General features: G+C 45.8%; 1 protein-coding gene across 1 annotated transcript; it reads right to left on the minus strand.

Annotated features, from left to right (window-relative positions):
• Window positions 1-610: 610 nt before the first annotated feature.
• rdh12 (retinol dehydrogenase 12) lies at window positions 611-21,397 on the minus strand. The gene is made up of 7 exons (XM_080203136.1): window positions 20,700-21,397; window positions 17,972-18,090; window positions 13,746-13,901; window positions 9,450-9,554; window positions 5,873-6,082; window positions 1,923-2,112; window positions 611-1,214 (listed from the first exon to the last, which is right to left on the minus strand). The coding sequence occupies exons 1-7, from the start codon at window positions 20,774-20,776 to the stop codon at window positions 1,112-1,114; spliced, it is 960 nt and encodes a 319-aa protein (XP_080059262.1). The 5' UTR covers window positions 20,777-21,397; the 3' UTR covers window positions 611-1,111.
• Window positions 21,398-21,634: the final 237 nt, after the last annotated feature.

Here is a 21,634-nt window from a genome sequence, read left to right on the forward strand (position 1 = left end):
TGTGAATGTTTGGAATCTGACATCAGGCTTGTGTACTTTATCAGTTTTTGCTAATTGTCAAAATTACAATTAACTTTGTCAAAATTACAATTTTATGCTTGTGTCTACTTTTTGGAATTTTGATTTATAATTTTCATGACTAATATAAATGCATTATTGTCAAATATACAATTTGTGGTTTATATGAGAAATGCACTGCTTCAGATATAGCATTAATTGTGCTGAATTTACGTCCATGGTCTTGTAGAGCATTCACCATAACTGCTGCTATACAATCATTATCAATTTATATAGCACCTATGAAGTTGTAAAATGTTGTAAGTGTAGCATGAAGCAAAATTTGATCGATTACATATCAGGGCAGAAGACTTCAAACTTCAGCTGTAGGTTTTCAAATTAAAATGTACATTTATATTGTACCTTTCATGGCCACCAAATGCCCCACAGTGCCAATAAACTACTTTCACAGCGTTGTCACTGTTGAAACACGGCAGCCACTTTACCACACGCAGTGTACAATGACTAGATAATCTGTTTTTGTGATGTGACTTGAGAGACAAACCGAGGATAACATCTCCATTCCCCCCAACAAGTGACAACTTCAAAGAACTTTCAAATTTACATCAATCACAGCAATTTATTGTACTATTTTAATTTTCTCACTTCACATTGGTGCAAAGTTTACTTCCTGTTCACCAGTTTTAAAAAAAGACCCACACCAAGTTTCTAAAGCACAAAACAATGTTGGTCATTAAAGCAATGCTTCTGTGCATAAACAGGTTGCAGTTAGTGCTGTAGCAGCTTTGAATATTTGTGATCACATGTTGAGATTTTGGCAATTGGTCCAAAACTTGAGCTTTTCCCCACTTCTTAAACAGTCCAGACCATATTTGAGAGAGGTATGGTTCATTTGAGTGTGGTTTCTCCAGACTGGACTTGTGATATTGGTTGCTGATGGCATTGATGCAGTGAGCAACTTCCGAAACATCAACTTCATTATCAAGAAGCTGCAAATTCTGCATTGTTTTTGAATAGCTGTCAAAGTTGATAGAAATCCAGGCTTCAGTCTGCATCTTTTATGTTCTTGGTTCCCACTCATTTTCATCTTGATTCAATCCCACTGAATTTCTAAAAGTTTGCAGCTGATATCCCATAGCTTCCTGGCTGTTGCATCATTTCTCCCCTGAGGTGCTACAAATGCAGGGCTGCAGTCACTGAAGAAAACCAAACATATATCTCATGCTGAGAATGGAAACAGGCAAGTGGGGTCCATGTCATGTCTCACTCGTTATAACACATTTCACTTTAATAGGTACAGCTGGTGAGCAAAAAGGGGAGATGGTGAAATGGCGGCAATGTCACTGGACTAGTAATCCAGGTACCTGTTGCTCTGGAAGCAGCCACAGCCTCCCCTATGGTGCTGCTGAGCACAAGGACCAGAGAATCAAATGGTGCAGAAGGAGGTCAGTCAGCCCATTGAGTTTGCATCAACTCCAGTCCCACCCAGGCCTATCCTTATAACCCCATGCATTTACCCTAGTTAGTCCCCCTGACACTAAAGGACAATTTAGCATAGGCAATCCAGCTAACCTACACATCTTTGGACTGTGGGAAGAATGTGAAAACACCAGACACCCGAGGCTGGGGTTTGAATCCTGAGCCCCGGTGTTGAGGCAGCAGTGCTAGCCACCATGACAGATTTCCTTCACTGAAGATGTTAGTGAACAAGATTTTTTTCTCTGACAAATAACAATGATAACCATGAAACCAATAGATTCTTAATTCCATATATTTTTAACAATTTGAATTTTACGATCTCATGGTGGTATTTGAACCCTATAGCATTACCCTGGGTTACTAGTCCAGTGCCTATACCACTAGGCCGGTGTCTCCTAAATTTTCAACAATGTTAGTTCACAAACCTGAAATGTTTTCCAGAAATCTCTTGCAACTCTTCAGCTACAGCACAGTATATACTGGTTTGTGCCCCCTGCTCTGGTGTTTTGATGAGGAAAGTGAGAGCTCTCCATGCCAAGGACATGGTAGAGGAGTGCCTGATTAGTTCTGATTTAACACAGCCCGGATGCACAGAATTCACAGTGACTTTAGTGTCTGTATTCAGAAAAGAAACAAAGTGAAATATAACAAGTTTTGCTGGAATAAAAAAGACATTTTGTCAAAGCTTTTCATCTTGCACTCATCAGGCCAATTGCAATAAGGTCAGGGAAAACAACATTACTGGTTCATTACACTGGGCAATACCTTGGCCAACAAGAGTCAAACAATACTCTGCAGTTAACTTCAGTCACTGTCAACTGATGCATTCTTCATGGTGATGCCTATACCAATCAATCAGCACCCTCTTCTTAAGAACATAAGAAATAGGAGCAGGAGTAGGCCATCTAGCCCTTTGAGCCTGCCCCGCCATTCAATAAGATCATGGCTGATCTGAAGTGGCTCAGTTCCACTTTCCAGCTTTCTCCCCATAACCCTTAATTCCCTTGCCTATCTACCCGTGTCTTAAATATATTCAGCAAGGTAGCCTCCACCACTTCAAAGGGCAGAGAATTCCAGAGATTCACCACCCTTTGAGTGAAGAAGTTCCTCCTCAACTCTGATCTAAACTGTCCCCCTCCTTATCTTGAGGCTGTGCCCTCTAGTCCTGCTGTTCTTTGAGCGGGAAGAATCTCTCTACCTCTACCCTATCCATCCCCTTCATTATCTTATATGTCTCTATAAGATCCCCCCTCATCCTTCTAAACTCCAACGAGTACAGACCCAGTTGATTCAGTCTCTCTTCATAATCCAACCCCCTCATCTCCAGTATCAGCCGAGTGAACCTCCTCTGCACTCCCGCCAAGGCCAAAATATCCTTGCGCAAGTGTGGCGACCAAAACTGCACACACTACTCCAGCTGCAGCCCCATCAGTGCCTTGTACAGTTGCAGCAAGACCTCCCTGCTTTTATATTCTATCCCCCTCGCTATAAAGGCCAGCATCCCATTCGCCTTCTTGATCACCTGCAGACTGGGTTTTTGCGACTCATGCACAAGGACCCCCAGGTCCCTCTGCACCGTAGCATGCTGCAGCTTTTTGCCCTTTAAATAGTAATCCCTCCTACTATTATTCCTGCCAAAGTGGATAACCTCACACTTGCACAAGATAAATATGTTGCTTCCCTGGATATTGGAATTCTTGCAATCTGTGGGAGGAAACCCACGCAGATACGAGAACGTGCAAATGCCACCCTTGACTATTTGAACCCAGGTCACTGGCACTGAGGCAGCAGTGCTAACCACTGTGCCACTCTTTGGGTGATCATCATCTGTGAGACCTGACAAATTGCAGGAGTGATGTCCTAAGGACTGTCCGAAATTTGTTCTTAAAACGGACTGTGCACTAACTGCCAGGAAAGAATAGAATTGATCCAAATTAAACCGTAAACGTGTCTTCAAACAAAGCTTCCAGCCGCAGCAAAGCCTTCAGCTCAGTGAAAGGGACATAAACAATAATCTCTCCCTCAATGTCAACAAAACGAAGGAGATTGTCATCGACTTCAGGAAGAGTAAAGGAGAACATGCCCCTGTCTACATCAACAGGGATGAAGCAGAACTGGTTGAAAGCTTCAAGTTTTTAGGTGTCCAGATCACCAATAACCTGTCCTGGTTCCTCCACACTAATGCTATAGTTAAGAAAGCCCACCAATGCCTCTATTTTTTCAGAAGACTAAGGAAATTTGGCATGTCAGCTCTTACCAATTTTTACAGAAAGCATCCTTTCTGGTAGTATTACAGCTTGGTATGGGCTCCTGCTCTGCCCAAGACTACAAGGAACTACAAAAGATCGTGAATGTAGCCCAATCCATCATGCAAACCAGCCTTCCATCCATTGACTCTGTCTACACTTCCCTTCTGCCTTGGTAAAGTAACCAGCATAATCAATGACCCCATGCAACCCAGACATTCCTTCTTTTGTTGGGAAAAAGATTCAAAAGTCTGAGGTCACGTACCGACCGACTCAGGAACAACTACTTCCCTGCTGCTGTCAGACTTTTGAACAGACCTACCTTGCATTAAGTTTTTACTTTCTCTACATCCTGGCTCTGACAGTAACACTACATTCTGCACTCTCTCCTTTCCTTCTCCATGATGGGTATGTTTTGGCTGTACAATGCACAAGAAACAAAACTTTTCACTGAGTTAATACATATGACAATTAATGAACCAAATCAAAAAAATGCATTGCAGCCAGTTTTGGACAGGTAGATGGATATTTCTGGACAATGACCTTAGAGGCTAATGAGTAATTGAGTGATGGGATATGGATCGATCCTTGTGTTGACAACAGGGCTGAGTGAGTGTCTTAATACCAAGACTTGAACATGTTCCCTCAGATTTGTTGGTAGAATCATAGAATCCCTACAGTGCAGAAAAGGCCATTCAACCCATCAAGTCTGCACCAACTTTCCAACGGAATATCTCAGCCAGGTCCTCCCCTTCCCCCAGAGTGTAACTTCACACATTTTCATTTTCCTTCCATCTGACCCTCACACCTTGGGACACTAAGGGACAATTGAAAGTGGGGATGATTCTTTGAAACTTTGGGATGTAGTCCCCGGTTAAAATAGTGTTTTTTTAAATCCCTATCTTTCGAATAATAAACCTTGAGTCAAGCCTGATCATGTCCATATATGCATGGTATTCACAGTGGTGTCACGGTTTATGTGATTAGAAGTTTGATCTCTCGCTGCATGTTTTGCCCTTCTCACACACACATGTATTGTAGCCTCCCTGTCACTGCACAGACTGAGACCATACACCAACAATCATACACTGCCACTTCCTTGATCCAGAGGTCTGTTACTCATTTACTTTCTAAGAAGGCTAAGGAAGTTTGGCATGTCCACCACGACTCTCACCAACTTCTACAGATGTGCCATAGAATGAAGCATCCTTTCCGATGGCTCCTACTCTGATTAAGACTGCAAGAAACTACCAAGGGTTGTGAATATAGCTCAGCGCATCACACAAATCAGCCTCCCAATCGCTGACTCTCTCTATACTTCCTGCTGTCTCGGCAAAGCAGCTAGTATAATTAAGGATCCCACGCTGTCCGGTCATTCTCTCTTCCACCTTCTTCCGTCGGGAAAAAGATACAAAAGTCTGAGGTCACGTACCAACCGACGCAAGAACAGCTTCTTCCCTGCTGCCATCAGACTTAATTGACCTACCTTACATTAAGTTATATCTTTCTCTACAACCTAACTAACTGTTACACTATATTCTGCATCCTCCCCTTTCCTTCTCTCTACTCTATGAACGTAATGTTTTGTCTGTATAGCATGCACAAAACAATACTTCTCAAGTCCCAATATAATAAATCAAATCAAATCTGTTTAGACAAAAGATAGGGTAATGTCAAATTGATGAAACAGAAAAAGCCAGAATCTATTAGCCATTGGGTAGCACAGTGGTTAGCACTGCTCCCTCACAGCACCAGGAACCCGGATTCAAGTCCTGGCTTGGATCACCGTCTGTGTGGAGTTTGCGCATTCTCCCCCTGTATAACATGGGGGTTTCCTCCGGGTGCTCCAGTTTCCTCCCACAGTCCAAAGGTGTGTGGGTTAGGTTGGTTGGTCGGTCATGCTAACTTGACGCTTGTGTCAGGGGGGTGGGGGGGATTTGCAGGGTAAATATGTAGGATTGTGGGAAGAGGGATTGGGTGGGATTGTGGTCGGGGCAGATTTGATGGGCCAAATGGCCTCCCTCTGCACTGCAGGGATTCTATGATTCATGCAGTTGAATTGTGATGGATTTTAAATGGATGAGCTTTATATTTGGCTGCATTTTGTGGAGATACGATTTGCATCTTACCTTTCAGACGCCTTGCCAGTTCCCGGGTGAACAGGATATTTGCTAGTTTGCTGTTGCAGTAAGCCAGTCCCCCTTCGTAATTCTTCTCACTGTGCAGATCTTCAAAATTCATCCGACCAAAGACATGAGCAAAGGATGAAATGTTAATAATGCGAGCAGGAGCTGAGCTTTTAATGAGATCCAGGAGAAGGTAGGTCAGCAAAAAATGACCTGACGGAAAAGAATGGAAAACATTCAATGTCTGTGGTCTTGCTTTGATTTTCCATTGCCCCGGGACATGTCGTGTTGCATTTAAGAACTCTTGTCACCACGCTCTGTTATAAAGTCAAAATTCTCAGTAAGTACTCTGACCACCATGTACAACTTTTCTCCTGGGAGAGAATGCGGCTAAGAGGAGATTTGATAGAGATGTTCAACATCATGAGGGGGCTGGATAGAGTAGGTAGGGAGAAATTGTCCCCGCTCAGAAAAACATCAAGAACGAGAGGGGCACAGCAAATATGATATGAGAAAAACATTTTTACACAATGAACGTAGGGTGGCACAGTGGTTAGCACTGCTGCCTCACAGCGCCAGGGACCCAGGTTCAATTCCTGGCTTGGGTCACTGTGTGGAGTTTACATGTTCTCCCTGTGTCCATGCGGGTTTTCTCCGGGTGCTCCGGTTTCCTCCCACAGGCTAGGTGGATTGGCCATGCTAAATTAACCCTAGTATCAGGACGACTAGTTAGGGTAAATGCATGGGTTATGAGGATAGGGCCTGGGTGGGATTGTGGTCGGTGCAGACTCGATGGGCCAAATGGCCTTCTTCTGCACTTTAGGGATTCTATGAGTAGTTGGGATCTGGAATGCGCTGACTGGAAGCAGATTCAATCAGGGCATTCAACTGGGCGTTAGATGATTATCTGAATAGAAACAACACACAGGAAAAAGCACAAAGTCATGATACCCGTTTGCAGAGCCAGTACAGACACGAGGGAGCAAATGGCCTCCTTCCGCATGGTAAAGATTCTGTGTTATCACTAATTAAGATTTGGGGAAGCAAAGCAATGCAGAAAGTGGAAATCTGGAATTAAAACAGAAAATGCTGGAAATACTTAGCAGGTCAATTAGTGCCTGTGGAGACAGAAACAGAGTTAAAATTTCAGTTGATGACCTTTTATTCAGCTTTGGATGTTTCTCCTCCTAATGTCCAAGACTTACAGTGCAAGATGATGCAAAGATGCTGGTGTTGGACGGGGGTGGGCACAATAAGAAGTCTCACAACACCAGGTTAAAGTCCGATAGGTTTATTTGGAATCACGAGCTTTTGGAGCGCTCCTCCTTCATCAGGCGAGAGGAGGTTAATTAACAAACACAGCTTATATTTGCAAAGATAAGTGAACATTCCAACTTCTCTTCATATTCCAATCTGTAATTATCTTGCAATTGTGTCTTTGTTTATATATGCTGTGTTTGTGAATTACCCTCCACTCACCTGATGAAGGAGCAGTGTGCCGAAAGCTCGTGATTCCAAATAAACCTGTTGGACTTTAATCTGGTGTTTGAGAGTTATTACTGTTCAGTTAAGGAGTATCGTAAGTTCCAAAATATTTTGTAACAATAAACTTATTGTACAGGCAAACATGCAACTAGTTTGCATACAGTGTGAGCTTGTGGGCAGTGAAATAACTACTTTTACTTTCGGTGACTGCTACCGGTAGACTTGTGTCTCCTGCTGTGAATCGCGCCGTGGGATCTTTGTTCTCGAGCTGAACCACTGGAAGAGGCAGAAAGAGCCTCTGTTTAGCCCCACTTTCGGGAGACTGCACCTTCAACAGAGAAGCAGCTCCCTCGAGCCTCTGCCGAGATTACTGGGATGAAATCCAACTTAAGAAGTTTATTTATTAATGTCACAAGTAGGCTTACGTTAACAATGCAATGAAGTTACTGTGAAAATCCCCTCCCTCGTGGCCACACCGAGTTGTCTGGGCTCTCATGATGGCTGTGCTTTGAACAAATAAGTTATGTCTCCACTGTCCTCTCTCTCCTGCAAGGTCCATCAGAAACCACTGGCCATGTAACAGTAGCAACTGATCACCCACCGAGTAAGGAGGTAAAGATATGAACGTTTTACGGGGATTACCTCAAAGTGGGGGGAGTGGACTATCTAAATTGGTCTTGAGGAGCTTGCACGGACTCGATGGGCCAAACAGCCTCCTTCTGTGCTGTCCCATTCCATGACTGTGGCAGAAGAATCTGCTGGCATTTCATATTAAGAGTGACCAGGTTAAAGTCCAACAGGTTTACTTGGTAGCAGAAGCCACTAGCTTTCGAGCTTACCTGATGAAGGGGCAGCACTCCGAAAGCTAGTGGCTTGTACTAACAAATAAACCTGTTAGACTTTAACCTGGTGTTGCGAGACTTGTTACTGTGTTTACCCCAGTCCAACGCCGGCACCTCCACATTGTGGCATTTCATAGCCAGGGTTGGTTTTAATTCCGTGCCTCAGAGCTGCCATCCAGTGGAAGCCAAGAGCTGGTGCACCGTGAGATTTATTCCACAGGTTCGGTTCCCTGCTTCACTCTCTCTGCAGTCACTGTGTGGCTGAGAAGAGAATTCCTTTACTGGGAAACACTGTATAAATTGGAAAGACTTCTGAAAAAAATGTTCACACAAAAATAATATTGTGTCCAGATACCATTTAACGTCTCACAATGAAGCACACATATTGATGGTTCAATAGGGTTTGGGAATTAAAGGGTATGGGGAGGGGGTTGACAGGAAAGTGGGGTTGAGGCCACAGTCATAGAATCCTTACAGTGCAGGAGGCCATTCGGCCCTTTGTGTCTGCACTGACTCTACCTGCGCCCTCTTCACCCGCCCTATCCCTGTAACCCCATTTAACATGGCCAATGCACCTAACCCGCACATCTTTGGAGTGTGGGAGGACACCGGAGCGCCCGGAGGAAACCCACACAGATACGGAGAGAACTCCGCACAGGTAACAGCCTGAGGCTGGAACTGAACCCGGGTCCCTGGCGCTGTGAGGCAGCAGTGCTAACCACTGTGCCAATCACGATCTTATCCAACGGCAGAGCATGCTCGATGGGCCAAATGGTCTGGTCTACTCCTCCTAATACACATGCTGGTGTGTACGTCCATACAGCAGAGGAGGTGTCCCGTGTTCCCCCGGGACACCTTCTCTGCAACGAGGTTTCTCAGCAAGGGGTGTGTTGCAGGTGACACAAAGTGGCCTGGAGGCCTGTGTGTTTTGAGGAATTGGACACTGGTCCGACCACCGCCTCACAGTCACGAACCAGCAGCTGATCACTGTCCAAACCCTCAAATAAAGATTAACACTGGGATTGTAACCCCGGCACGGGGGGGGACTGTAACCCCGGCGCGGGGGGGGGGACTGTAACCTGGGTGTGATTCGGAGGCTGACAAAAATTACATCCACTTGAAAATGAGAACATGCATTTGCTAATTTGCATCCTCAGAATCTGCCAGAATATATTAATTCATTACAATAGCCACTGTTGGCGAACCCCAACAGGGTCCGAAGTGTTAAAGTAGTTTGATAACTGTTAACTTACCCAGGTGGTTTACACCAAACTGCATCTCAAACCCATTGCGTGTCTTCATGAAGGGACACATCATCACACCAGCGTTATTGATCAAAACATTGATCTGTTTCTCCTCTGTCAGTAAACAGAATTGGGAATTAGAAAATTACTCACAAAACGAGAGCATGCCAATTCACACAGAATCCCTACAGTGCAGAAGAGGCCATTCAGCCCATTGAGTCTGCACCTTACCCAGGCCCTCTCCCCCACCCTATCCCTGTAAACCCACCCACTGATAGCTAAGTTCCGTACACGAGGACGGCTTCAACTGGGATCTTGGGTTCATGTCACACTATCTGTAACCCCCCCCATGACTTGCCTGAACTTGCAAAATCTCACTTACTGTCCTGCCTGGAGACAATACACATCTCTGTGTATGCTCTCTCCACTCACATTGTCTGTACCTTTAAGACTTGATTAGCTGTAAAGACTCGCATTCTAATCAGTATTCTGTAAACTGTGTGTGCCTTTATATGCTCTGTTTCTGATCAGAACTTTCCACTCACCTGATGAAGGAACAGCGTTCCGAAAGCTTGTGGCATTTACCATCAAATAAACCTGTCGGACTTTAACCTGGTGTTGTGAGACTTCTTACTGTGTTTACCCCAATCCAACGCCGGCATCTCCACATCACCAACCCAAATATTTACCATAGCCAATCCATCTAACCTGCACCTCTTTGCAGTGTGGGAGGAAACTGGAGCACCCAGAGGAAACCCACGCAGACACAGGGAGAACATTCAAACTCTGCCCACCTGGGAATCGAACTGGCGTCCTGGCGCTGGGAGGCAGCAGTGCTAACCACCGTGCCTCTCTAATCAGATTGGTTCTTTTTGAAATGGTGCCAGGTTATCAGGGTATATATTTCCTACCCAGTTTTACCTGTTCACTAACACAAACGCTGCAGATCCTGAGACTCTGAAATAAAAACAGGAAGTGCCAGAACTTTCCAGCAAGCCATCAAGCTGAAACGTTAACTCAGTTTCTCTCTACACAGGGACTGCCAGAGCTGCTGAGCTCTCTCAGCATTTTCTGTTCCCTGTTTTGTTATTTAACCCCCCTCCCCCTCGTGCATTGGGAAAGGGCAGCTGGACACAGGACTCCTCACAAGGTGAGAAAAGGCCGAGGCTTCGCCGTGTCTACACCAACCAGGAGATAACTGGACCAATCAAACCACAACTGACCCAGAAATGACACGAGGCAAACGCCATTGGTGGAAATAAAAACTGAGAACGCTGTAAAAACTCAGCTGGTGGAGTGTCAGAGCTAAAAAGATATTTGGACATCGTGCGTGATCGATCCTTGTTGCCCTAACGATAAGGAGAGAACTGAAGAATTCCTCAGGCTTCTTCAGTCTGCTCTGCCCAGTTGTGTACAGTCAGCCTTTTTGACAGAACACAACTTCTAGTAAAGATAATTGTTTCCAATCACACGCACCAGTAAATTATTTACATCTGATACAAACAGGGAGCTCAGGACAATAGCTGTTTATTTGCATCTCATTGGTAATCTCATAATCGTATAGACGGATGGAATGTCCGTTCGGAAAAAGGTCACTTAATCGTGTCATTATTACAGTTTCAGTGCCCTTAGCAATAACATTCAGTTGTGTCCTGTTGATAGATATACTGAAACATCCTCCTTTGTCTGCGCTGTCTATTTCACGTATATGCAGAGACAGCCAGTCTACAGTGAGGGTGGTGCTGCCCACGTGTTAATTTTCCTGACCCCCCCCCCAGCCAACGCCCTGCTGAGATAAGTACTCCTCTCCCACATGGGCAGTGTCTGTGGAGAGAGAGCGCAGAATGTTCCAGGCCCCTTGTGGCAGGGACAGGACTGGAAAATGCGGTGAGCCATTCGTATGTCCACTGACTTCGACCGAGAGATCCTGCCGGTGAGAGGGACTGGAACATTCCACCGAGAGCGGAAGCTTTGAGTCTAATATGGCTCAAAACAGGAGCTCCGTTTCTCTCTCAGAGAAACCAGAGTCCTTCCAGCACTTTCCGTTTTTATTCTAGGTCGGCAGCGTCCAAATATTTTGCTTTGATCCCATTGGTGGAGAACTTTGGGGAACATGGGTCCATCAGCCTCTCAATTATCGTGTCTCAGATTACCCCAAAATGTTACCTTTGAAACAACTCAACGTGCATTCGAACAAGTTGGTACCAATTGCTCCCGCAGCTCGGAGTCTGTTCCGTAGATTGACCTGTCATTCACTGGAATATTATTTCTGTAGATGAGTTGTGAGTTCAAATACAGATGCAGCAGGTGGTCAGGAAGGCGAATGGGATGCTGGCCTTCATAGCGAGGGGGATTGAATATAAAAGTAGGGAGGTCTTGCTGCAGCTGTATAGGGCATTGGTGAGGCCGCAGCTGGAGTACTGTGTGCAGTTTTGGGCGCCGCACCTGCGCAAGGATATTTTGGCCCTGGAGGGAGTGCAGAGGAGGTTTACTAGGCTGATACCGGAGTTGAGGGGGTTGAGCTATGAGGAGAGGCTGAATAAACTAGGCTTGTACTCGTTAGAGTTTAGAAGAATGAGGGGAGATCTCATTGAGACGTATAAGATGATGAATGGGATGGATAGGATAGAGGTGGAGAGACTCTTCCCGCTCAAAAAAGACAGTAGGACTAGGGGGCACAGCCTCAAGATAAAGGGGGGGCGGTTTAGAACGGAGTTGAGGAGGAACTTCTTCACTCAAAGGGTGGTGAATCTCTGGAATTCTCTGCCCGTTGAAGTGGTGGAGGCTGCCTCGCTAAATATTTTTAAGACGCGGGTTGATGGGTTTTTGATAAGAGAGGGGATTAAGGGTTATGGGGAGAGGGCGGGAAAGTGGAACTGAGCAGCGACAGATCAGCCATGATCTTATTGAATGGCGGGGCAGGCTCGAAGGGCTAGATGGCCTACTCCTGCTCCTATTTCTTATGTTCTTTGCTCCTCCAACTCTTCCCTCCACCTTTTAGTTGCACTGTGACTGAAGGAAGGAGTTTAGTGGAACAGAGAGTTGATAGCCCCGTATCTACCATTCCCTGGTTGGCTCAAATTGTACCAATGACTGCAACCTCGGGTTAAATTATTTCCCCATTCTCAGGCTTTATTTAATTGCAGCCATTCTGATGTAATTTGTTGTTCTGCATTCATTGACCCTTTTCTGTCCCAAGGTGGTAGGTTAGGAATCCCCCTAATGCTAAGGGGTAATATTTAGCAGGGCCAATCAACCCAACCTGTACACCTTTGGACTTTGGGAGGAAACTGGAGGAAACCCATGCAGACATGGGCAGAACGAGCAGATTTCGCACACAGTGACTCAAGGCCGGAATTGAACCCAGGTCCCTGACACTGTGAAGCAGCAGTTCTGACAATCGCAGTAACAACCACCACCCTCCTCCTTGGAAAAAGTGACAAGAGCCACTATTAGGTGATACAGTGGTTAGCATCGCTGCCTCACTGCACCAGGGACCCGGGTGCAATTCCGACCTCGGGTCACTATCTATGTGGAGTCTGCACATTCTCCCCGTGTCTGCGTGGGTTTCCTCCGGATGCTCTGGTTTCCTCCAACAGTCCAAAGATGTGTAGGTTAGGTTGATTGGCTGTGCTAAATTGCCCCTTCGGGTCAGAGGCATTATCTGTTAATTCCTCTGACCTACACACCTTGGGACACTGAGGGGCATTATCTCAGTCTGTCCACCCAACCCGCATATTTTTCGGACTGTGGGACGAAACCAGAGCACTCGGTGAAAACCCTTGCAGACATGGGGAGAATGTGCAAACTCCATATAGACAGTCACCCATGGCTGGAACTGAACCTGGGTAAATATGTGGTTTATGCAGATAGAGCTCGGTGGGAGTGCTGTAGGTGCAGGCTCGATGGGCTGAATGACCTCTTTCTGCACTGTAGGGATTCAATGATTCAATCATTTACCGGCCTCCAAGTCTAACTTCCTTGAGGAAAACAGATGTGAGGCACCTGCATCCAGGGCCTTATCCACTCTGTTTAATAATCATCCCCCTTTTCCATGGATCTTTAATGTTTTATTTATTTTTCTATTGTCTTGTCGACCTTGGTAATCTCCCTGGCAAATAACCTCCCTGGTAAATCCCGAGGCAAAGTAACTATTCACTAAAATACAACTTACATCGTGCATCTCTGTGTCAATTCTGATTCTTCATTTGTCAGCAAGATATTATTTCTTTCACAATTTAATGAGTCTAAACTGAATAAATAACCATGCCCCCAATAGAGAGAGAAAGGGACTTGTTGCGTTACCTTGAAGGACATTTTCAGCAAACTGGTATATAGACACTTTGTCCGCAAGATCCAACTCCCGAACAACGATTTGCTTACTCCCGGTGTCTTCACGAATCTCCTGGGCCGTGGCCTCAGCCTTGGTGAGATCTCTGCAGGCCAGGATCACTCGAGCCCCTGTGAAGGGCCACATTGGCATTACTTCCTGTTTTAGTCCCAAAGGTGACTGATTACAAACACATCATATACTGACCAAATACTGGGGGGGAAGAATAAAGTCATAGAGGTTTACAGCATGGAAACAGGCCCTTTGGCCCAACTTGTCCATGCCACCTCTTTTTTTGAAACCCCTAAGCTAGTCCCAATTGCCTGCATTTGGCCCATTTCCCTCTATACCCATCTTACCCATGTAAACACTTTCTAAAAGACCAAATTGTACCCACCTCTACTACTACTACCTCTGGCACCTCGTTCCAGACACTCACCACTCCCTGTGTGAAAAAATTGCCCCTCTGGACCCTTTTGTATCTCTCCCCTCTCACCTTAAACCTATGCCCTCTAGTTTTAGACTCCCCGACCTTTGGGAAAAGATATTGACTATCTAGCTGATCTATGCCCCTGATTATTTTACAGACCTCCATAGGATCACCTCTAAGTGTCCTACACTTCAGGGACTGATTAAAATGATGCTCTGTACAGAAACAGAGTGGGATATTTCTGTAATGCTTACATTTGTCTGTGAACCTTTAGATGGTTGATGGAATCCATAATGGTGACTTCTTGCAAGCTGTCCCCACCATACCCTCCAGTTCTATCTTTCATTCTCATTCTCTGCTTTTAAAACTGTACTCTACCTCTTCTAAACTCTTTAACAATCTCTTACAGACTTTGCTGCCATCAGACTTTCGACTGGATCTATCTCGCATTAACTTGATCTTTCTCTACACCCTCGCTATGACTGTAACACTACATTCTGCACCCTCTCCTTTCCTTCTCTATGTACAGTATGCTTTGTCTGTATAGCATGCAATAAACAATACTTTTCACTGTATGATAATACATGTGACAATAATAAATAAAATCAAATAACTTCTCAGAAGCCAGTGTCCCTTCACCAGATTCCCTTTGTTTACAAAGTCTATTCCACTCCTGGGAGTGCTCCAGGTACAAAGTCAGAAACTGGAGTGTCAGTAGCCCTGAGACTCTTCTATATATCCACAGGTGAGACCCCATGATTGGACAGGCAAACATTACCTCAATCAGGGAGCTCATACTCAAAGAGGCCCACCTCATGGGCATCGCTAAGGTTGACTCTACTTTGTGTAACTCAGCTGGTCAGCAGAACTGTTTACGTCAATCACAAACCATCAAGGACAAGAGAGAAGGAGAGAGGAGATTAAATTAATTGTTTGGCCATTCTGAGTAAAATCTTATTGTAGAAAAAGAAAATCGTCTTGCTGCCTCAGGATGTCAGAGTAATAGCCACACACACCTCAGGTGCTGTCAAGAGGCTTCAGATTTTGCTAGGACTGATTAGTATTAATTGATGACAGTAATCTATATCTCCAAGCAGCTGCTGTCCACGGCAGCGCTCCAGCCTTCACATGTTGACTACATGGTTGCCTGAATTATTCTAACCAAGAGAGGACTCCACCCTCTGGGGTGATCACTCACTCTCAGTTCCCATTGGTCCCTCAAGTCAGGTGATCCTCTTTTGCTGTACTCGTCTGTCTTAAAGAGACAGGCACCACAATCACAACAGTCACAAAGCACTTTGTAGCCGGTGACATGTTGAGAAGGTGCCATTTGGCCCGTGGAGCCTGTGCCGACTCTCTGAAAGAGCATCTTACCTATTCCCTTTACCCCTTTCATCTACCCTACTAATCCCCCTAACCTGCACACAAAAAACAAAGAAGAACAAAGAACAACACAGCACAGGAAACAGGCCCTTCGGCCCAACGAGCCCGCGCCGCCATCTTATCAAAGCATTTTCCTACACCTACCTTGACCTGTGTGTATGCGTATGGTACCCCCATTGGAAACCAGATTCAGGGGAGAATAATTAGGGACAATTTGGTACACCAATCAGCTTAAGAGCACATCTTTGGGGTGTGGGAGGAAACCCACACAAGCACAGGGAGAATGCACAAACTCCTGCAGACACTGGCCCAAATCCATGTGTCTGCACAGCAAACAGTGATAGTCACTGAGCTGTTGTGGTGCCCATCTGCTGGTCCAGTTTTAAGCATACACAAACGATGCGAAGTACTAGGCCACTCTCGAAACATCCAAGAGCAGCCCACGCACGACCCACCGTGTGCATGCCCCTCATTAGACAACAAGGTGGACCGACACACCTGCGGAGTAAAAGAGACAAAACATCAACACATGTAGCATTAGATTTCCAGTAACGTCCCGAGGCTCTGACCTTTTTTAAAACTGTCTCCTATAACCCTCCATCCCTGTTTCACTCATGTGCCTATCTAAGTAAACCTTAAACAAGTCCAGCGTGCCTGCCTCCACCACCTTACTTGGTAGCGCCTTCCATACCCCCACGGCCCTCTGTGTGAAAAACCTCCCTCTAGTATCCAAATTATATTTCTCCCCCCTCACCCTTAGCTCGTGACCCCTCGTGATATTTGACTCCAATCTAGGAAAAAGCCTGCCACTGTTTACTCTATCTATACCCTTCATTATTTTATACACCTCTATCAGATCCCCCCTCAATCTCCATCTTTCTAAGGAAAAGAGCCCCAGTTTACCCAATCTTTCCTCCTTGGGACACTTAAGGGGCAATATACCATGGCCAATCTGCACATCTTTGGAGTGTGGGAGAAAACTGGAGCACCTGGAGGAAACCCAAGCAGATACTGGGAGAACGTGCAGACTCCACACAGACAGTGACCCAAGCCGGGAATTGAACCCAGATCCCTGGGATAGTTGTAATGTAGCGAAACATTAAGAGGAGTTCGTTCTTTCCTTCTCTCTTGTTGAGATGGTGCAGAAAGGAAATAAATGACTAGTTTCTTAAAGAATGTCGTTGTTTAAAAATAATCCTTTTCTTCAAATAGTGCCGATCTCACCTTTCCTTGCCACTTTCTCTCGCTACAACTGCACAAAATAAATGTATACAAATGAGTTATAGCACGAACAATCTACAAGACAGCCCAATCCCCTCCCTTATAAAACTCACAGAACTCTAGTTAGGTCACATTTGGAATATTGCATACAGTTCTGGTTTGTCACACTATCAGAAGGAAATGGAGGCTTTGGTGAGGGCACAGAGAAAGTTTACCAGGATGTCGCCTGGTTTGGAGGGTGTTAGGTATGAGGACAGGTTGGACAAACTTGAGTGTCGGAGGCTGAGGGGCGATCTGATAGGAGTTTACAAAATTATGAGAGATGTGGATAGAGAGTCTTTTTCCCCCAAGAGTAGAAATGTCAATCACGAGGGGAAACAGGGCTTAAGGTGAAAGGGGGAAAGTTTAAAGGAGATGAGGGAGGCAGGTTTTTGACACAGCGGGTGGTAAGTGCCTGGAAAGAGAAGCAGATACAATAGCAATGTTTAAAAGGCTACGTAAATAGGCAGGGAATAGAGGGATACGGACCGCGTAGAGGCAAAAGGCCTTTAGTTTAGAAAGGCATCATGAGTCAGCATAGACTTGATGGGCGGAAGGGCCCGTTCCTGTGCTGTACTGTCCTTTATTGTCCTGATGTGGAGATGCCAGCGTTGGACTGGGGCGGTCACAATAAGAAGTCTCACAACACCAGGTTAAAGTCCAACAGGTTTATTTGGTAGCACGAGCTTTCGGAGCAGCGCCCCTTCATCAAGTGGGTCTAAACATATTTCCTGCACCGGATATAACATTCAGTCTGTCTGGCGCAGCTGTGTGTGAAACCAAATAGCCAAGGTCATCTTGGTACAGGAAACAAGATATCAAAATAACTTCTATATTGGATGTTTATAAGGAAAACACTTCATTTTCTGTTCATAGTCTCCAGACCATAACGAAGGGGCAACATGTGTGAATTGAGGGCTACGACAGCTTGTCTTCTTAGAGAGATGAAGACAGAGATTTCCAGAGAAGAAACAGGGCTGATGTCTCTGTTTTTACGCTGGGCCAGTGCTTGGGGGAGGCATTAGACATGTCCAGTTTTGATTGAACAAAGTTTAAGTTACGAGCATATTCTGGTGTCACATTCAAACACTCTTACACTGTTGAAATAACTGCCCAGCGGTGACTCACCTCTCCGTGCCAGCTCACGTGCCGTCTCTTTCCCTATTCCGCTGTTCGCCCCCGTAATCAGGACAGTTTTCCCATCCAGTCTGGCGCTGGATGAACACACCCCACCACCAGCGCATCTCCTGTCAAACAATCGGAAAACGTGACACCTTTTCTTTCACTCAGGTGCAGTCGGTAAAAGTACAGGAATGTCACTTTGACAGTCTTCATTTGTAACGTGAGTGAGTCTACATAAGAACATGAGAAATAGGAGCAGGAGTAGGCCATCTAGCCCTTCGACCCTGCCCCGCCATTCAATAAGATCATGGCTGATCTGTCGCTGCTCAGTTCCACTTTCCCGCCCTCTCCCCATAACCCTTAATCCCCTCTCTTAACAAAAACCCATCAACCCGCGTCTTAAAAATATTTAGCGAGGCAGCCTCCACCACTTCAACGGGCAGAGAATTCCAGAGATTCACCACCCTTTGAGTGAAGAAGTTCCTCCTCAACTCCATTCTAAACCGCCCCCCTTTTATCTTGAGGCTGTGCCCCCTAGTCCTACTGTCTTTTTTGAGCGGGAAGAGTCTCTCCACCTCTATCCTATCCATCCCATTCATCATCTTATACGTCTGATCTTTCTTCTTGTACTCAAACTCTCTGAAGAAGATCACACACCTAAAGTTTATTTATTAGTGTCACAAATAGGCTTACATTAACACTGCAATGAAGTGCCGGTGAAAATCTCTTAGTCGCTATACTTGGCACCTATTTGGGTAAACTGGGGGAGAATTCAGCACGGCCAATGTACCTAACCAGCACGTCTTTTGGACTGTAGGAGAAAACCGGAGCACACAGAGGAAATCCATGCAGACGCAGGGAGAACGTGCAGGCTCTGTGCAGACAGTGACCCACGCTGGGAATTGAACCTGCGTTCCTGGAGCTGTGAATTTCTGCAGCCATATTTGAAATCTCAAAGGAGGGCAAGGTGACTGTGGCTCTGAACATTTATGTCAAGTCCTTTCCAGATTGCTGCTACAGAAACAAGCAATGTCTCACAGCCTGCACTGCTACACAGGAGAGATCACTGAGGCAGCAAATGTTGACCTTGACAGCAATGCGCACGTCTCACGAATAAATTTTTAAAAATTACATGTCTTGAGAATGGTGTGGACAGTAATTAAAATGCTATTTGTTTCATAGCTTGTTCTGGTGCGTTACAGAAAATAAAATGTTAACAATTTCCCAAGCTACGTATTAACAGAATGCACCAAAAATAGTTTTTCTCCCCAAAACAAAGTAGCACGGTGGCGCAGTGATTAGCACTGCTGCCTCTCAGTGCCAGGGACCCAGGTTTGATTCTGGCCTTGGGTCATTGCCTATGTGGAGTCTGCACATTCTCCCCATATCTGCACGGGTTTCCTCCAGGTGCTTTGGTTTCCTCCCACAGTCCAAAGACCTTTTACCATGCGGTGGGCATGTCTCACAACATCAGGTTGAAGTCCAGCAGGTCTATTTGGAATCACAAGCTTTCAGAGTGCTGCTCCTTCAAGCCACTCACCTGATGAGGGCGCAGTGCCCCAAAGGCTTGTGATTCCAAATACAGCTGTTGGACTTTAACCTGGTGTTGTGAGGCTTCTTACCGAGTCCAAAAACGTGCAGGTTAGGTGGATTGGCGACAATAAATTGCCCCTTAGTGGCCAAAGATGCATGGGTTAGAGGGATTAGCAGGGTAAATACATGAGGTTATGGGGATAGGGCCTCAATAGGATGCTCTTGTCGGAGAGTTGGTGCAGATTTGATGGGCTGAATGGCCTCCTTCTGCACTTGTCAGGATTCTATGATTCTATTCTACGAAAGCCAAGATTGCAAATACATCCCAGATGTTTGTAACTTCATTGCAATGTGAATGTAAGCCTACTCGTGACTAATGAATAAAACTTTTACTTTCATGAGAAGTGAAAGTCAAGTTAAAATGCCGCAATTTTTGAAATGTGACAATTATTTGGCTTTGTTTATTATTGCTATTAGCATTTCAGGATTTCGTTACAACATCCCAATTTTTCCCCAGAGGAAAAGGGCTTGGATTATACAACATCTTCCACAACCCAAGTGTCTGATAGTTGAAATGCTTTTGATCTGACGTGGGCAGTGGAAAATAAATCTGAAATGCAGTGACCGAAAATCAGCCGAAACACCAAACAGCCAATGAAAGTAGAGGAAAGATGAAATCCCTCCCATAAACCCATCATCTGATCTCACCTTTGTCCAGTTGCAGCGTGCTGTGTATCTTTGCAATGTTCCCGACTAACAGAACTGCAATTAATGCTCAAAACACTAATGGGCCTTTCAACCGCCCTGCAAACTCAGCCTAATTTGAGCACAGACTAAAGGAATTAATCTTTTTTTTTGACGCAGGGCGATTGTGATTTACTTCGTTGCAGCAAACGCTCACTCAGGGAGACAGACAAAAAAACGAGGTTAAAACCAGCAAATTATCCCCATTCATTCAAAATATTATCCAAAGTACATCAATCTATACTTTTTTAGAAAAGCTACATTTTTTATTCTCCCTCCCATAATTCATTCAATTTTTGTTCATATAATCAAACGTGGAAATGTATCAAATTTTTAAATCCAATTTAATTTAAAACGTAACTGACAACACTGGTAAGGAAAAGCAGATTGCAACATTAGATACAATTTATATTCAGTTTGACAACAAGCAGGTTACAGAATTGTTGCAAATACTAACCTGATATAGGGGCCAAATGCTGCCAAAAGAAGAGCAGTGATTGCACAGATCCCAATAATGGTGAATAAGTCTGGCATCCTCACTGAGACTGCAGCACTTCTTGCAAGAAAGAGCTGGGGATGGAGCTGTCAATCATCCTCCCGGGACCGGAAGGGGCTGGTCTGGGCTGTCAATCATCCTCCCGGGACCGGAAGGGGCTGGCCTGGGCTGTCAATCATCCTCCCGGGACCGGAAGGGGCTGGTCTGGGTTGTCAATCAGCCTCCCGGGACCGGAAGGGGCTGATCTGAGCTGTCAATCATCCTCCCGGGACCAGAAGGGGCTGATCTAAGCTGTCAATCATCCTCCCGGGACCGGAAGGGGCTGGTCTGGGCTGTCAATCATCCTCCCGGGACCGGAAGGAACTGGTCTGGGCTGTCAATCAGCCTCCCGGGACCGGAAGGGGCTGATCTGAGCTGTCAATCATCCTCCCGGGACCGGAAGGAACTGGTCTGAGCTGTCAATCAATATCGCGGGACCGGAAAGAGCAGAAAACTACAACACTCAGAATGCCTTCCCCGTCCCTCGGGATCAGACTTCTCCCTTTCAAACCCGCTCCATTTCCTTTCTCCTTTCCCCGGGGGTTCAGATCGGGTCCGTCCTCCTCTCCCTTCCCCCGGCCCAGGCGCAGACCCGGTCCGTCCACCTCTCCCTTCCCCCGGGGTTCAGACCCGGTCCGTCCCTCTCTCCCCTCGGGGTTCAGACCCGGTCCTTTTCCCTCTCCCTTCCCCTGGGTTCAGACCTGGTCCGTCCCCCTCTCCCTTCCCCCGGGGTTCAGACCCGGTCCGTCCCCCTCTCCCTTCCCCCGGGGTTCAGACCCGGTCCGTCCTCCTCTCCCTTCCCCCGGGGTTCAGACCCGGTCCGTCCTCCTCCTTTCCCCCGGGGTTCAGACCCGGTC

The sequence above is a fragment of the Carcharhinus amblyrhynchos genome, chromosome 14 (genome assembly GCF_965287045.1).
Source record: "Carcharhinus amblyrhynchos chromosome 14, sCarAmb.v2.hapA, whole genome shotgun sequence".
NCBI lineage: Eukaryota > Metazoa > Chordata > Chondrichthyes > Carcharhiniformes > Carcharhinidae > Carcharhinus > Carcharhinus amblyrhynchos.

Coding starts and splice junctions, on each gene's coding strand:
- rdh12 (XM_080203136.1), bottom strand. CDS start 20,776: ATGCCAGACTTATTCACCATTATTGGGATCTGTGCAATCACTGCTCTT. Junction 9,555..13,745: donor TGCTGAAAATGTCCTTCAAG/GTAACGCAACAA, acceptor GTTTACTGACAG/AGGAGAAACAGATCAATGTT. Junction 1,215..1,922: donor ATTTCTGGAAAACATTTCAG/GTTTGTGAACTA, acceptor GGTTTTCTTCAG/TGACTGCAGCCCTGCATTTG.